This window comes from Sapajus apella, unplaced genomic scaffold (assembly GCF_009761245.1).
Source record: "Sapajus apella isolate SASKATOON/1434 unplaced genomic scaffold, GSC_monkey_1.0 scaffold48, whole genome shotgun sequence".
NCBI classification, from domain to species: domain Eukaryota; kingdom Metazoa; phylum Chordata; class Mammalia; order Primates; family Cebidae; genus Sapajus; species Sapajus apella.
The window spans coordinates 1,839,417-1,856,797 of NW_022436988.1; the positions used below are offsets into that span (position 1 = coordinate 1,839,417).

The 17,381-nt window shown below is 56.7% G+C and overlaps 1 protein-coding gene across 9 annotated transcripts in view; it reads left to right on the plus strand.

Annotated features, from left to right (window-relative positions):
• The window catches only part of SLC38A10 (solute carrier family 38 member 10), a 44,961-nt gene that overhangs the window by 4,548 nt on the left and 23,032 nt on the right, over positions 1-17,381 (plus strand). For 5 of the 9 annotated variants that reach the window (XM_032241365.1, XM_032241370.1, XM_032241368.1 and 2 more), the window contains exons 2-8: positions 2,086-2,203; positions 6,721-6,766; positions 7,797-7,890; positions 9,031-9,174; positions 10,206-10,330; positions 13,943-14,045; positions 14,593-14,775. In XM_032241365.1, the coding sequence (XP_032097256.1) occupies positions 2,086-2,203; positions 6,721-6,766; positions 7,797-7,890; positions 9,031-9,174; positions 10,206-10,330; positions 13,943-14,045; positions 14,593-14,775 (813 nt within the window). Of the gene's footprint in view, positions 1-2,085; positions 2,204-6,720; positions 6,767-7,796; positions 7,891-9,030; positions 9,175-10,205; positions 10,331-11,556; positions 13,243-13,396; positions 13,504-13,942; positions 14,046-14,592; positions 14,776-17,381 lie in introns of those variants that run through there. The other 4 variants (XM_032241369.1, XM_032241371.1, XM_032241372.1 and 1 more) reach the window with 4 other exon arrangements.

A 17,381-nucleotide genomic window follows, 5' to 3' on the forward strand; every position in this document is an offset into this window, starting at 1 on the left:
TGTGTGTGTGTGTGTGTGTGTGTGTGTGTGTGTGTGTGTGTGTGTGTCTGTGTGTGTGTGTGTGTGTGTGTGTGTCTGTGTGTGTGTGTCTGTGTGTGTGTGTCTGTGTGTGTGTGTGTGTGTGTGTGTGTGTGTGTACGTACTTTATCCCCCGTGAGGCATTTATGGTGTTTCTTGTTGGGACCTCTGTGATGCCCTGAGGAGCTGGCCAGGCATTGGCAAGGGGTGCGTTTCTACCAGGTGTGTGCCTGTGTGGAGTGGCCAGGCCTCAGGGTGTGTGTGCTCAGCTCTGGAGCAGCCGTGTGAGTGCAGTGGTGCGTGTCTTTTCTGCTGGAGCCATTCTGATGAGTATTCGGTGATATCTCATGAGTTTTTGTATTAATAGACTTACTTTTTTTTTTTGAGACGAAGTCTTACTCCATCGCCTAGGCTGGAGTGCAGTGGAGTGATCTTGGCTCACTGCAACCTCCACCTCCTGGGTTCAAGCAATTCTCCTGCTTCAGCCTCCCAAGTAGCGGGGATGACAGGTGTCCACCACCATGCCCAGCTAATTTTTGTGTGTGTGTTTTTAGTAGAGATGGGGGTCTCACCATGTTGACCAGGCTGGCCTTGAACTCCTGACCTCAAATGATCCACCTGCCTCAGCCTCCCAAAATGTTGGGATTACAGGTGTGAGCCACTGTGCCCAGCCAGACTTATACGTTTGGCAGTTTTAAGTCTACAGAACAGAGCGGAAAATGCAGAGTGCACTCCCACCCCACGGTCCAGCCAGGTTCACATGACTGACGTCTTGCACAAGTGTGGCGGTCCTTGTGTTTTAAGTGTCACCTTGATGGAGGTAGTGGACATGCAGGAAGGCAGGAAGATTCACTCTGTTTTTTTTTTTGTTGTTGTTGTTTTTTGTTTTTTTTTGTGAGACCAAGCCTTGCTCTGTCGCCAGGCTGGAGTGCAGTGGTGTGATCTCCACTCACTGCAACATCTGACTCCTGGGTTCAAGTGATTCTCCTACCTCAGCCTCCCAAGTAGCTGGGATTACAGGCACACACCATCACACCAGGCTCATTTTTGTATTTTTAGTAGAGATAGGGTTCACCATGTTGGTCAGGCTGGCCTCAAGCTCCTGACTTTGTGATCTGCCTCCCTCGGCCTCCCAAAGTGCTGGGTTTCCAGGCATGAGCCTGGCTTATTCAGTCTCTTTAGGGTACAGGCCACAGTCTTGCTGTATACCCACCCCAGTCAAACACAGAACATACAGCCCCATCCCCTCGACGGCCCCCACGTGTCCCTTTGTCATCAGCCACTCCGCACCCCCGGCACCTGGCAACACTGACCTGTTCCCTGGCCTACAAGTTTGCCTTTTCTGAGCATCCTGCAAACAGAAGGACACAGTTTGTAGCCTTCAGAGTCCCGCTTCTTCCACTCAGCATGGTGGGTTCGAGTCACATCCACGTCACTGTGGGTGTCACTAGTCACCCCTCTTTACTGCTGACTAACGTTCCCATACGGAATGGACCACAGTTGTTATCCATTCGCTGGTTAAAGGACATTTGGGTGGTTTTTTCCATTTCTGCGTTGTGGATAGGCCTGCCGTAAACATCGGCACACAGGCTTTTGCATGAACACATTTTCACTTCTCTTGGGTAAGTAAATACGTAGGGGTGCAGTTAATCGCCAGGTCAACGGTAAGTGTCTATTTAACTTATGAGAACGGCGAAAATGGCATTTTGAATCTCTTCCTTCCAGAACGCATTCGCTCCTCGTAGCTGTGGAGCCGAGTGGCTAGACATGGTGCGTGTAGGGCGTGTGCAGAGAGCAGGGCATGAGCTGGCAGCACCCAGCTGTCTCAGGACTGGAGGAAGTCTTCAGAGGCGCCCGGGGCTCTTCACAGCAGCTCTTAGTCCCTGGGCAGGTGCAGCCAGCACACCAAGGAAATGGCCCTTTCAGTGCTAGGAAGGGTCACCCTAGGCAGGAGACTGGGATGGAGTGGGGCCTGGGGGAAAGGGGTACTCGTGACTGGGAGTGTGGGCGAGGACCTCTGGGGAGCGCCTGCTGCTGTCGACACCTGTTCCTGTGCCCACCCTCTAGTGTGGCATCGTCCTGGGGGTGCTGCTTCTGCTTTTCTGCTCCTGGATGACGCACCGGTCGTGCATGTTCCTGGTGAAGTCGGCCAGCCTGAGCAAGCGGAGGACCTATGCCGGCTTGGGTGAGCGCGCTCTTGACTAGGTGGCTCTGGACCTGGGGCAGGGGCCTTATGCCTTTTATTTATTTATTTCTCTACTTTATTCTTCAAGAGTTCATTGAATAGCAGGATTTTTTTTCTCTTATTTTAAGATGTGATGCTACAGGAAAATTAGCCGGGCATGGTTGCATGTGCCTGTCCTCCCAACTATTTGGGAGGCTGAGGTGGGAGGATCCCCTGAACCTGAGAATCTGAGGTGGCAGTGAGCTGTGATCATGCCATTGTACTCCAGCCTGGGTGAAATAGTGAGACCCTGTCTCAAAAAAAATTAAAAATTAAAAAAAAGTAATGCAGTTTTTAAAAAAGTGCTGGGCGTGGTTGCTCATGCCTGTAATACCAGCACTTTGGGAGGCTGAGGCAGGTGGATCATTTGAGGTCAGGAGTTCGAGACCAGCGTGGACAACATGGTGAAACCCCATCTCTGCTAAAAATGCAAAAATTAGCTGGGTGTGGTGGCAGGCACCTGTAATCCCAGCTACTCAGGAGGCTGAGGCAGGAGAATCTCTTGGAGGTGGAGGTTGCAATGAGCTGAGATCATACACTGCACTTCAGCCTGGGTGACAGAGTGAGACTGTCTCAAAAAAAAAAAAAAAAAAAATCCAAAAACCTGTTCCCATGATCACATGCTTCAAAACTGGAGTGACACAGAAGGATATGAGGCTCCAGGCCTCCCTTTCGCCCTGTGCGCCTGCCCACTCCCCTGCAGGTCCACGCGAGCTTCCTCTTCTAAACTCAGGCCAAGGCAGCTGTCCTTGCAGTCCTGGGAAGACCTGCTCGCTCTGTGTCTCTCCTGGACACCAGATGCCTTCGCCCGGAGCTGCCTGCTGTGAGCCTGGCTGTTCTCCCCACTCAAAATCCCATGGAGGAGGCTCCCCAGGCCCAGGCCATGGCCGGGACTCAGGCTCCTCTCCCAGGGCCTTTGTCCTTCACCTGATGCTGTTGCTGCACTTTTGTTTGCTTTAGTTCTTTCTTGCTTTGAGGCCGTTTCAGCCAGGAGAGAAGGCTGCCCTTCCCGCTTCACTTCACTGTGGAACATTTTCTACGTCGTTTGTCTTCAAGGGCGCCATCCCTCACCTTCCCGTCTGCCCACCGGCTGTCTGGTCCGGCTGTCTCCTGCCCGCCGCAGGCTTGGCGCCTCTCGGCTCCACATTCCGTTCTGGGGGAATCCAGCGTAGGTGTGGAAATTCCAGCATCCGTGTTCTCAGGAGGTGGCCTTGTGGGTTCTGGTGGAAATTCCTGGCCTTGTGATGAAGGCTCTGGACCCTCCAGCCGGTATGTGGCTGGGACATTGGGTCCTCCCTGCAGAAGGTCATTCTGGCCCCGGGCTCACAGCTCCCATAGCAGAGTGAGGAGGTGGGGGTAAGAGGAATGGTGTTTAGGGGTCCAGGGGGCCTAAAAAATAACAGCACCTGCACGGTCCGCATGTGGAGCCTGGCCTCCACTTCCTCCTGGTCCCCTTCACGTTGCCACAGAGAGTCCTGCGTTCGTTTCTGCCCTCAGAACCGGAGAGATCCTTTCCTTCTCTGCCCTTCCTGATGAAAATGGCGCTGGCAGTGTCTTTTCTTGTCGTCATTTGAGGAAGTGAAGTTCAGCGTTCAGTTTGATCCGCAGTGAGATGGCCCAATTCAGCTTGGGATGAAACATGCCTACCGAAGCCAGGAGGCCAAGTGCCTGGGGCCCTTCCTGGGTCTGAGCCGTGGCCTGCAGGGCGCCCTTTTCTCCTCAGTGAGGTCTATGGGGCTTCTGTAGCAGAGACCCCAACTCCAGCACTTGGCTATGTCCTGAAGAAGATGGGTGACCCACGGCTGCGGAGGCCCCCATTTCTGATCTGATATCCAGCTGTCTGATCATTCATCGAAAGTCCCTGAAGAGTCAAACCAGTTTGGCTGCATGTGAAAGACTGGAAGGAAACTGCTGGATAGATGCTCTTCTGTGCTCCCTGGCGCTCCTACCTGAGCTTCCCGGCTTGAACTGCATGGGGTGACCGCAGTCCATTTCCGCCTGCCAGAAACAAAAGAGTCTAGAACACCACCCGCGTCTCAGGTTATGCCTTCGACACCAAACGCAATGGTCCACCTTGTGAGCTCCGGACCGACGCCCCTAGGCCCAGCTGCTCTGTCAGCCGTCATCTGCCCTGGCTCATCTGGGAAGTGGGGAGACCTGCGCTGGGAGAGGCGTCCCTGGGGAGGGAAAGAAGAGACTCCCGGAGCTGAGGCCAGCCCAGTCTTGAGGAGCTGTGGGTTTGTGGCGTGATGGTTCCTTGGGTGGTTCACCCGGGGAGGTGGCCGCCGATCACCTACCCCTCCCCGCTCTCCTCCGGTGCCATGGAGGATGGACTTGGCCAGCCTGGAGAGGTGTCGCTTTTTATTGTTCCTGGTATATTTCTTTGTTGTTTTCAGCAGTCTCTCACTGCGGCTTCCCTGCCCTGTGTGTCTTCCTTGGACGTGGACTTTTCTAAATTCCCTCTTCAGAAGATACACGGACATATCAGTCATTCAGCCCCCTTCAGCTGTCGTAGCCCCTGGTGAAGCTGTTCTGAGCCCCAGACCCTACCCTGTGAGAGCTGTGACCTGGACCCCGGCATGCGTGGTCTGGCCTAGAAGCTGCCTCCCCCAGCAGCAGCGACTGTGTGGCCCCTACGTGGCCTCTGAGTGCTGCAAATGTCCCATCGTCAAGTGGTTCAGGCTTCTGTGGCTCCTGCGCTGGCTCTGGGGGGGATCTGGTGGGGCCTGGCCAGGGTGCCACCTGCATGGAGGCCGTGCCCTCAGCTCGCTGCTCACAGACGCCTCCACCCTAGCAGGGGCTGGCCGGCACTGTGAGTCCACACTCGGGGGAGGACCGGGTCCCCGGGGCCTTGCTGGGCGCTTCAGCTTCTTCCTCCCTTTCGTTGTGCCAGGCAAGGCAGGATGCGAAGGAGTAGGGTCGGACTGACTGGGCCTGGTGTTTGAAGCTGGGGAGGAGAAGTTGCTGAGGGATTGACACTGGGAATGGTGGGTGTGAGTTTGGCCCAGGTAGGGAAAAGAAGGCGCATGGGGCCCTGTCTCAGCATGGCAGGCTCTCAGAACATTGTCCTGGGAACCAGAAGGGAGTGTAGCCCTGACTTCCTAGACGGCCTTCCATTTTCCCTGCCAGCGGCAGGCACATTCTGGAACCTTCTTGGGCAATATGCTGTAGAGACTCAGCTTCCTTTTGGAGAATAAAAAGGCACGTGATGGCCAGGAGCACCTCTACGTTTGGAGGGCGGGGTCGCCGAGGGTGTGGAGGGCATTCTCTGGTGACAGCAGGGCCTGGGCTGTGGGCTACGGAGGGGACTTCCGGAGTTTTTAGTGTTTGAAGTTCTCCGAAGCCTGAGGTCTGCTTCTGGGGCCCTGCTTGGGTGTCCATGTTGTGGGATGAACTCAAGGGGTGCCAGGCTCCTTCGGCAAGCCGCAGGTCCAGGAAGGGCCAAGGTGGGCTCTCGGGGTGGGGGTCTCTGCTGCTCCCGGGCTCTGATGTTTGGCCACACTGAGCTTATTCCTAAGTAATTTAAAGTAACAAGGAGTGTTTTTTGGACTCATTCATACTAATTGGCCTGTGTGTTTCCTGCTTTCCAAAGCTAGTCAGAGGCCCCGCAGCCCGTGTGAGGGAGGAAAGCCGGGGCAGGAAGCTGGGGCTGCCGACAGGGTGGGGCTGTCCTGCCACATGCACCCGTCTCTGGGTGTGCATTAGAGGCGGACTTCCCTTTGCCCTCATCCAGCTGGGCTGTGGGGGAAGCACGGGGGTCACCAGATCACTGCTCAGGGCCTGAGGGGGACCCTGCTGAGTCAGCGCTGTTTCTCATCTGCTGCAGAGAATCCCGTTGTCAGGGAGGCTCTTTTTGTGGTCGGATGCCCGTCAGGGATGTGTACTCCTCATCAGCAAGGCTCCTGGCTGTCCACGTGGACCCCATAAGCCCAGGGCTCTCGTCCTCTCCCTTCCCGAGGCACACACTTGAAAGGGTGCTCTGTTTTTTCCGTAAATCACATCGAAAGGGTGAAAATGAAAGCCCTCCCTCATAGTCTCTCTGGTACAGGCTGTGGTGCTTGGGCACCTGGGGCTGGCACCGAACCCTCTGGGCACCTGCAAGCTCTGGCAACACCATGGGGTTCAGCCATGCCGGGCTGTAGGGTGCTCTTTCCAGTGGGCCCCCAGTGGTCACTGGTGGGGAGGACGGTGCATTGCAGGGACTTGTCCCTCTGTCTTTTAAAAAATCGGATTGAGTGAAGAAGAACCTCCCTTGTGTCCTTCTCTCACTCTGTCTTTGTTTCTTGTAATTTCATTTGCAGACAGTAGATCCAAAAATAGCCTGGGGGCCAGGGTTTGAAGTACCCCCCACGCCCGGAGGATCTGCACCCGTGGGTTTCTGTGAAATCGCCCTTGACAGCGTTGCCCAGTGCCTTTTCTTCTGGATGTGCTTCTCACGCTGTTGGATTGAGTGTTCCTTCTCTTTTCTTTTGCACTAGCATTCCACGCCTATGGAAAAGCGGGCAAGATGCTGGTGGAGACCAGGTAAACCCAGCCCTGCTGCGCTCCTCCCTCCCCCTTGCCCAGACACTGGGGACCCTCCCAGCGGGAGTGAGACTTTCACCCCCGGATTCACCTATAACTTAGTTTCTGAAGAGTCACTAAATACACAAAATTCCAATTTATTGTACCTTTCAGTGTTGCAAGAAAAATTTAAATATGGAAAACTCCAAGAACACGGAAAATAGACCTCCCTCATTGTAGTTATTCTCTCAACAGAGTTCCTACGCCGCCCCTGCCCCCAACACTGCTGCATAAAGGTGGCGTTCCATCGCAAGTGTCATACTTTTCTTCCTTTGGAGTAAAATTTCATGAGATGAAAAAATTTATGAGATCAAAAAATTGCTGGGAGATTGCACTTCTAGGCTTCTAAGTTAGGAAGTTGTAGACTCAAAAGCAGTTTTTTATTTTTCGAAAGCAGTTGATTATTCTTTTCCCTTGACTAATATCGTAGGGCTTTTTTTTTTTTTTTTTGGTGATGGCATTTTGCTCTTATTGCCCAGGCTGGAGTGCAGTGGCATGATCTTGGTTCACTGCAACCTCCTAGGTTCAAGTGATTCTCATGCCTCAGCCTCCCAAGTAGCTGGGATTACAGGTGCCTGACACCACGCCTGGCTAATTTTTGTATTTTTAGTAGAGATGGGACTTTGCCATGTTGGCCAGTATGGTTTTGAACTCCTGACCTGCCTGCCTTGGCCTCCCAAAGTGCTGAGATTACGGGCATGAGGCCACCGGGCCCAGCCCATCATGGGGCATCTTTGTAACACCTTGAGGAACGTGTAGAGCCTCCATGGAGGGATGAGTACAATACCACATCGAGAAAAGTTGGGTGTCGTTCGGCGGTGTGCATTCCAAGGGACATAGCGAGTGCCACTGAACCTGCCCATGCCCTGTGAACCGTGGCGCGTCTGAAATTACATCTGTCATTCATTCCAGCCTTGGGGTGGCCTGGGCAGCAGCACAGGTGCTATGCCAGCTCGCCCTGATGGCATTTCCTGCCCCCTCTCCCCTGCAGCATGATTGGGCTGATGCTGGGCACCTGTGTCGCCTTCTACGTCGTCATCGGTGATTTGGGGGCCAACTTCTTTGCCCGGCTGTTTGGGTTTCAGGTAAGGATGTGTTCAGGGTTCTGGATTGTTGTTGAGATGCTGCCAGCTTTTCTGAGGCCCTCCGTGGGATCCTGCCAGGGACCGAGACCAGGGCACTGGTCGGGAAAAGCTTCTGTCGAGCCTGCTGTCAGTCCAGGGGCTTGGGGGAGTGCGGGGGCTCTGCTGGGGTCACATCTGTGAGAGGTGTGGGGGAGGAAGCCAGCCAGGCAGAGTCTGACACTATGTGGATGAGGGTGGGGTGGGGGAACCTCAGACCCAGGCACCATGCAGAGCAAGTCTCTGCCAGCCCAGGCTGCCCATTGGAGGGCAGAGGTGGCCAGGCCCTTGTGCATCCCTGGCCTCTGTGGTCACCCAGGCTGCTGGGTGGATCCAGAACCTCTGCTGCTGGGGCCTGTGGACTCAGCACTTCTTGTGGGGACCTTGGTGTGGCCTCCTCCGTGCTTTTTCACCTGCCACAGAGAGGCCACGCCACAGAGAGGCCACCTGATGGACAGGGAGAGACACACCTGTCCCTCCCTGCTGGGGAGCACAGCCCCTTGCTGGGTGGGCGGGCATTGTGGCAGTTAGGGTGCTGACAGTGTAGAAAGGCTTTCAAAGGCCACAGCCGAGGCAGAGGTGTTCTCTCCAGGAGTGGAATGTACCAGATCTGTTCCGCATCATAGAACATTCCAAGAAGCGTCCAGGGAGCCAGGCCCCCTTGTCTTCTTCTGAGAGTCTCCCTGTTGGACTTCCCATTTTCTGTGCTTCGCCTTGACCTCAGTAGAGCTTCGGGCCTGCCCTGTGCATACAGCGCTCTGCACCTTTCCCGCCCACCACCCAGGGCCGCTGACTCTGAGCCGCAGCCGCTGTGTTGCTGCAGCGCTGCCTGCTGCGTTATGGGGCTCCTGTCCTCTGCTCTGGCTGGTCTTACCCTGGGCTGGACTGGGTTCCAGGGAAGGGAAATGCTCAGTGTCCAAGGTGCACAGCATGGCGGCTGTGAGAGCGGCTTCCTGGCGAGCGTGCCAGCCTCGGACCCGCCGGCGTCATTTACCCGGATGCCATTGGCTTTTGAGCTCAAGGTGCTCTGCTCCCTGGCAGTGCAGAGAGCCGTGTGGCGAGCAGGCCCGGACTGTGGCCAAGGCCTCTCCCGGCTCCCCGCAGGTGGGCGGCACCTTCCGCACGTTCCTGCTGGTCGCGGTGTCACTGTGCATCGTGCTCCCACTCAGCCTGCAGCGGAACATGATGGCCTCCATCCAGTCCTTCAGCGCCATGGCCCTCCTCTTCTACACCGTGTTCATGTTCGTGGTGAGTCTGCAGTGCTGCTCCTGGCAGCAGGCCCGTGCCCGGGTCTGGTGTGACTGCTTCTGGGAATGTGCTGGAATGAGCAGGATATGCCACGAAGTGCCATTCATCTCGAGGCCACTGGGCACCATGGGGCAGACAGGGCTGGGTGGACCCAGGTGTGGTTGGCTGGCAGGAGAGGCTGGGGCTCAGGGCGGGGTGGCTGTGAGGCTGGTTTCATGTCATCCACGCAAGGAGAAGGGAACGCCAAGTCCGCTAGCTTTGTGCAAAGATGTCTTAGGTAGAGTTTGTGACCAAGGCTCACAGTGCCAGTGTTGTGACACAAGGTGGCAAACCATTGTTTTTCTAAATGAGAATTAATAACACGGTGGACCAGAAGTCATCTGTGAACAGGAAGCTTCCCAGAGGCCCCAGTGCATCCTCCATCTCTGCCCGGGACCTGCCCATAGAAGCTGCAGGACCCAAGCCCCCGGGACCTACCCATTCCCTGGCGAGGTCAGAAATGACCCTTCTGGAGTGGCCGGAACCTGAGTTTGGAGCGAGTTTGCACCTGGACAAGGGCAGGTGGTCACTGAAGCCAGGGTCTCCAGTGCTCCTCAGCTCTCCCAGCGAGGCCTAGCCCAGTGGCAGCACCTCTTTACTCTTGAGATGGCCGTGTCCTTGGTGGGCATCTTTTGGGAGATGTCCGTGTCTGGCACAGTACAGGATGGAGAGGGACCTGCGTGTGCGGGAAACCGCCCTCTGTAACTGACGGAAACTGGGACCGTGTGCGCTCAGTGGTCTCCCCCCGTCTGTGCCAAGCTGCCCCCTTGCCAGATCAACTGCCCTGCTAACTGCAGGATGAGCCAGGGTGCGCTGAGGCAGGGGCAGGAGTTCAGAAATGCGCGGTCTCCCTGCCTCCAGCTGGCGGCACCGGGTCGCAGGGCTGGGATGCGGGTGGGAAGAGCTGTGCTCTCCTCCTGCTCCCTCCCAGCGGGATGCTGGTCCCGCCTGCGTTCTGACCCGCCCTGTGCTCTCTCCCCGCTCCCCTGCAGATTGTGCTCTCCTCTCTCAAGCACGGCCTCTTCAGCGGGCAGTGGCTGCGGCGGGTCAGTTACATCCGCTGGGAGGGCGTCTTCCGCTGCATCCCCATCTTCGGCATGTCCTTTGCCTGCCAGTCGTAAGTGTCCCGCTGTGGCCCCTGCTGGAGGTGGGTTCTGTTGGGGGGAGGGCAAGCTGCTGGGAGACGGGACCCTCTGTCTTTCTCGTTTCCTGTGATGGCTCTTTGCTGGCTGCTGAAGTGATGTCTTGCTCAGTGATGACCTTTCCCCCTCCAGGCTGGGGGAGATGGTTCTATTTTAATCGGGAGGTAAACCGGCTTCCTTTCTGGGATGTGTTGGGGGCTAGCTGGTGGGAGTCCCCAGTTTGCCAGATCCCCACAAGCAGAACGTTGGCTGTGGGGGATACAGCAACAGCCCAGCCATCTGACGGCACAGTCCCAAGTGTTGTGCCAGGACTGAGCTGTTCCGAGAATATTTAAAAGGAAATTGCACAAACACTGACTTTAGACGGCTGCTGATGCATCGGGAGGCTGCATGTGTGCATGAGCCTGCTTCTCTGGCACGCAGTGCTCTGTAAATGCAGATTGGGCTCTCCCATAATTCCAGCAGCATTACCTTCTCCACCAAAATGACAAGAGTGGGTGATTCATGCCCGGTTGGAACATGATAACCGGCTGAAAAGAGAGGCGTAAATCCGGCGCGGACGGGAAAAGACCATCGGCGTGCGGGGGCTGGCAGAGCAGCCCCGTCGCGTTAGTGGGCACGCACTGAGCCAACCGTAAACTAATGTGACAGATGAAATTTGTTCATACCGCTGTGTTTACACCCACACGCGAGATCCAAATCGTCATTTCCCACTTAGCATCTCTCTTGGCAGCTCTGTCTCCACCAGAACGCGCCCCAGTCTTGCTGTTTAATATCCATTATGATCGGTGACAGAAGCCGCATTCTTCCGCCACATACCTAGTTACCAGTTGCCCTTTGTGTCTGCGTGTCTGCATATTTAGAAATTCATCTGCAGTGGGGTTTTTGGTGGTGGCCACATAGTAGCCAGTGCGTATCATTTGGGTTTGCTTCCGGAGTCAGGTGCTGGGTTCTGAAGCATTGGAGTGTGCGGCCCGCCAAGTGCAGATTTCCTTCTGCCCTCCCCCAGGGCGTGTGGGCCTGCAGATTCACCCCACGTTCTCCCGAGCAGGGACACCCCATCCAAGTAGAGGTTTCCTTCTGCCCTCCCCCAGGGCGTGTGGGTCCACAGATTCACACCACGTTCTCTGGAGCAGGGACGCCCCTCCCTGTGGTGGCCGCTGCCCTGAACTCAGGAATGTTTGCTGAGAGCAGACAGCTTTTCCCGCCCACAGCGTCACTGCACCAGCGTGCCTGTCTGCTGGGGTGGCCGGCCGTGCCACGCACCTGTATGATTGCTCTGGATGTTAGCTGGGGCCAGGCCTCCCCTGTGCCTTCACTATCTGGCCCTTTCTGGTAAATGTATACCTTGTTATGCAGAATGGTTGTTCTAGGCCCAGAGAATTGGCTGCAGCAGGACTGAGCCCAGGAGGCACTGGAGGGCAGGGTCTGTGTGGAGACCGGGGTCCCCATCGTCACTGTGGGGCAGAGGGGCACACACCCGAGAGCTGCACACAGACGGCTGCACTGACTCTGGAAGGCCCTGAGCCTCAGAGGCTGCCTCACAAGGTGGACGGGCAAGGCTGCTCTGTGGGCCTCGGGCCGGCGCTCAGCACCTTCCCCCGTCTGTCGAGCTCCTTTGCAGGTGACCAGGAGGTTTGGTGGCTCCTGCCTTGTTTCTTTCCAGGGATGATCCTGGGGGTCCCTGGGGTAGGTGGTCAGGATTGGAGAGGAGCCTGGGGCTTGGCCTTCCACCCTGGCCACGCCACGTGCTTGGGACACCCCTTCCCACAGTATCCATGGCTTCCTTGGGGGGGGGGTCACTCCCCACAGTGTGTGTTTGGGGCTAGGGGGAAGCATGTGTCATGGGACTCCAGCACTGGTCCCCTCAAACTGAGGCCCTCTTTGTGGACTCAGCTCTGGCCAGAGGACAGTTTAGCGCTGGGAAGTTCATGCCGGCCTTCTCTTGGAGCTGTGGGTCTGGGGCCACGGAGACCTCTCGGGTGTTTTCCTGCTTCTTCGCCAGCCTCCTGGGGCTGTGTGCACAAGTGTTGGCCTCTTAGTTCCCCTCCAGCCTGGGCTGGGGAGAGGGCTCGTGTCCTGCAGAGTGCCCCAAGTGCTGCTGATGGCACTTCATGCCAAGGGCAGCCTGATGGGATGGCGCGCTAGGGCCGGGCAACAGGACGCCGACAGCTGCTGGCGGGGCCTTCTCACTTGTCCTTGTCAGTCTGCTGGGTTCCTTTTATTTTTGCTGGAGATGGGGTCCAGCTCTGTCACCTGAGCTTAAGTGCAGTGATACGATCATGGCCCACTGCAGCCTCAACCTCCCGGGCTCCAGTGGTCCTCCTGCCTCAGCCTCCCAAAGTGCTGCTATTCAGGCATCGGCCACTGTGCCTGGACTGGTTTGTTGTTTTAACAAAGTCAGGACGTCTTGTTTTTCTTTCACTTTCTTCAAGGCGGTTTGGGATTTGGCTCCACCAGCCGCTGTGCTGCTGGCTTTCTACCCTTCCCCTGGCCCATCCAGCTTCCTTTGTGCCCTTGAGCCCCTGCCCCAGGATGGCCATGGCCACGGCCACCAAACAGCCTCGGAGCGGCCCCCTGGACTCCCCGCTCCAAAGTCCTCGTTTAGCTCCCGGCAGAGTGGCTCTCACCTGCGCTCTGGGGTGAACTGCCTGGCCCAGCTCCATCCTCTCTGGCTGCACATGGATAGTCCATGGCCCCAGCCTCTCCCATCTCTCCCACCCCTCTCCAGGGGCCCAGGTCCCCGTGCACATCCCTTGGATGGGTCTGTGCCTGTGCAGGGCTGTCACGTCTTGGCTTGGCCAGTGGCTTGGGTCCCTCCCACCCCCAGAAGCACCAAGCTCCTGGCACCAGGCGTGGGACCGAAGCCAGTTTTCTCATGACACAAGTGAGAGGCTGCAGTGGGAAGCACGCCCTGGCCGTCTCCTTGTCTGTGCCCGACTCTGATCCCGCCTGTGCCGAGGCGCTGAGATGGGCCAGCCGCCCAGGCCAGGGTGTGTTTGTTTAACTTTCCCTCCTTTTGACAGCGATTCTCTGAACAGCTTCCTCCCGCTGCTTCCCCTATAAACTAGCTGCGTTGACTCTCAGTGCCCCTTTGCTGGTGTGGAGCAGCAGCCTGGTGTCCCTGAGCCTGTGGGAATGTTTGCAGGTCACACGCTCTGGGGGTGTCCTGCGTGGATGGCGCACGCTCTGGGGGGGGTCCTGCGTGGATGGCGCACGCTCGGGTGGGGGGCGTCCTGCGTGGATGGCGCACGCTCTGGGGGGGCGTCCTGCGTGGATGGCGCACTCTTGGGGGGGGGCGTCCTGCGTGGATGGCGCACGCTCGGCGGGGGGCGTCCTGCATGGATGGCGCACGCTCTGGGGGTGTCCTGCGTGGATGGTGCACGCTCTGGGGGTGTCCTGCCTGGGGGCCACTGCAGCGCTCCTGTCCTCAGCACCACGACATCCTGGCCTGAGCGCCAGGACTCAGTGTTTACGAAATGTTGTGTGAAGGAAGGTCAGAGGCTCCTGGCAGGTCCAGGGAGCAGCACCTCTGGGGAATGCATGCCTCTCTCGGGTCCGCTGTGAAACGGCCTGTTTTGGTACAGCCAGGTGCTGCCCACCTACGACAGCCTGGATGAGCCATCGGTGAAAACCATGAGCTCCATATTTGCCTCCTCCCTCAACGTGGTCACCACCTTCTACGTCATGGTAAGAGCCTTGCCACTCCCTCTCCACACCTGTGTCATGCCAGCGCTATGTGCCCTGCTGCCCTGTGCCTCGCCTCAGGCACGCCCCTGGCCCTGTGTGCTGCCAGCTCGTTCTCTCTGTTCTCATCCCAGTGTCTGGAGGCTGCGTGGGGACCTGGGACAGCCCCCTCAGCTTCCATCATTCCAGGACCAGCCCCAGAAGCCCGGGTCCACCCTGGGCCAGGAAGCTCTCCTGCCCTGAGGAGCCTAGCACCAGGGCTGCTCCCAGAATGCTTCATCCCAACCACTCTTATTGTCTCTGTAGACCTCTGTTAATTCTCTGTAGAAATGGCATGTTCCCTACAGAAAGTGCAGATTTTAAGGAGAAGGAGGCTGAATGGTGCTTGGCCCCTGGAAGGCTGTCTCTTGCAGAGCTTCACTGTGAAGTGGACTGAAGGCCATTCTTGGGGGCAGGGCACAGATCTCCCCCCATGCCCTGTCCACTGTGACAGGGGCCACACAGACTGGGAAGTCTGTTCGCTACGCTGCCCTTTCTCTTCCTCCAACAGGTGGGGTTTTTCGGTTACGTCAGCTTCACCGAGGCCACAGCCGGCAACGTGCTGATGCACTTCCCCTCCAACCTGGTGACGGAGATGCTCCGTTTGGGCTTCATGATGTCAGTGGCTGTGGGCTTCCCTATGATGATCCTGCCGTGCCGGCAGGCGCTGAGCACACTGCTGTGTGAGCAGCAGGTGAGACTCCCAGGGCGCCCTCCCAATTGTGATAGCACAGGCCAGGCTCACTTCCCATGAGCTCCCAGCTGTCCCGAACCAGAGAGAGAGCAGGAAAGTGGGGATTTGCTTCAGAGGAGTCCTGTGAGGGTGGAAGTTGGGGGTGCCTACAGGAACCAGATTGATGGGCAGGAGCTGATAATGGCGAGTCTGGAGATTGGCACTTGGAGTTCACCACACAGTTCTCATTACTTTTGTGTAACTTTGAAAAAGTTTAACAATGTAACGAAAGCTTTCTGAATCATAAGAGAGGCTGAGTTTGATGCAGGCCATAGTGGTGGTGCCTTTGGTCCCAGCTCCTCGGGAGACTGAGGTGAGAGGATCGCATGCGTCCAGGAGGTTGAGGCTGGGTGTGATTTCATCACTACACTCCAGCAGAGGCAACAGAGCAAGACGCTGTCTTTAAACAAATTTTAAAACTAGGATGGGTGTTGTAGCTCACCCAGCACTTTAGGAGGGTGAGGTGGGAGGATTGCTTAAGCCCAGGAGTTCGAGACCAGCCTGGGCAACATTGCTTGACCCCATCTCTACAAAACATTAACAAAAATTAGCCAGGGATGGCTGTGCATTCCTGTAGTCCCAGCTACTCTGGAGGCTGAGGCAGATCACTTGAACCAAGAGTTCAAGGCTGCAGTGCACCGTGGCCCTCCATCAGACTCCAGCCTGGGCTACAAAGCGAGACCCCGTCTCTAAAAAAGAAAGAAAGAAAAATTAAAAACCAGGCTGGGTTTTTTACTTTAACGTTTGTAGACAAGGCAGCTACTTAGTTCTTGATAAGAAATCTTCAACTGTAGGAGGAAACGAGGAGGCTGTCCTGGTTCTCTCCATGGCAGTTAACCATGGAAGGCACGCTGTGCTGTCTTGCGCCCCGAGCATGGGGTGCAGTATTGGGGGAGCCCTGCCCCATCGAGGTTCCCCACCTGCCTCCCCTCGGGAGCTCTGCCAGGTGGCCCATCCTCTTCTGTCCCGCAGTCTGAGACCTGTGAGCCTGGTCTGTCCTGTCAGCTGGGACTCCCAGTGGCTACCGGCACAAGTTCCTTTTGAACTGTTTTAGCCAAGGTGGGTGGAGTGGTCTCAGAGGACCCAGGGGAGAGTCCATCAGTCACGGTGGGGGGTGGTGGGTCTCCCTGAGCCTTGGGAGCAGCAGCACGGGCTCACTGTCCATGTGGCCAGCTGCACGGCCACCACAGCCTAGTGACCATCATCTGCCTCCTGTGGACTTCCTCCAGCCACATGCCTTTGGCTTACAGCAGTGGCCAAGCACCTAGGACCGGGCTGGGGCTCCCCTCTTCTGAAGAGTTCAGGCACCCAGGCACGGGTGAGGCTGGATCGAGGAGGCAAGGGCAGAGCCCATCATCTGGCCATGCGATTCCCCCACTCTTCCGGCCAGGCCGACTTTCACTGTTAGATGCTTTGTACCTGAGCAGCATCTATATTTCTGTACATGACCCATCTTCACCTTGTTAGAAAGTTGACAGTGGCATGAAAGGTGTCGTGAATCTAGCAGGAGAGCTCACGCGCATCCCTTCACCCCAGTGGGGGCCTGGGTGTGTGTTTCCTCCGTCAGCGCTTGTGGCTTCTCTTTTCCCCAAGGTGCAGCCATGGCCATTGCACCTGCTGTCTTGTCTTCGGCTGATGTGCCGTGAGCGTTTCTCCACGGTCCCTAAGCCTGTAGGGCCTCTGCTCCCTTGCTTCTCCACCTGTCATGGAGGCCTGGGCACACTGCTCCTTCTCGTGGATCTCATGACAGTCTTCGTGCTAAAGTCCCATCTCCCCTTCTCTGGTCTGTTTCATAGGCAAATTTCCTCTTGTGTGATGGACCTAACCCCTCACCTCCCTGGCCTGTATACAAATTATCGCCCTAAGGTGCATAGGAAATTCTGGCTCCAGCTCCCGCATTCCATCCTGTGTAAAAGTCCATTCTGAAAATGGGATGCTTCGAAACTGCAGTTCTAGAAAGTTCTGCAGTTGTTTCCTAGCCCAGGGATAGTCATCATGGCCAGCCCGTCCTGTGTGTTAACTCATTTGGTCCTTACCATGGCGGGATGAGGAGATGCTTCTGTTGAAGATGAGGAAACAGGCACGGAGGTTAAGTCACTTGTCCAAGGCACCAAGCTGGGGCTGGTGAGTGGCAGAGCAAGGATTTGAGACAGGCAGTCTGGCTCCTGCGTCTGTGCTAGACCACAGCCTGGGGCTCTGGGGCAGGTGGGGATGAGGCCATCTACCTTGGCTCTGCCGCCTCCTCCCTGTGCAGGGCAGCAGAGGCCTGGCTGCACCCTGGAGCCAAAAGAGGCGCTTGCAGTTTGGTGATGCCTCATCATGCCCTTTTCTCTTCTTCTTCTCCCTGGATTTTGAAATTGCTCACTGCTTGTCGCACATCTGCTGGAGATGATGATAACACGGCCATGAATGTGTGTGAGTGTGAGTGACTGTGTTGTGTGTGCGTGGGGTTTCTGCCTGCACCCTGAGACCTGCAGGCCAGGGGAGGCCTAGATTCATTTGGCAGGGGTGGCGCTGTGCAGCCTGTACTCTGCTCGCCATACTTCCGGGCACTTAAAAAACTCTCT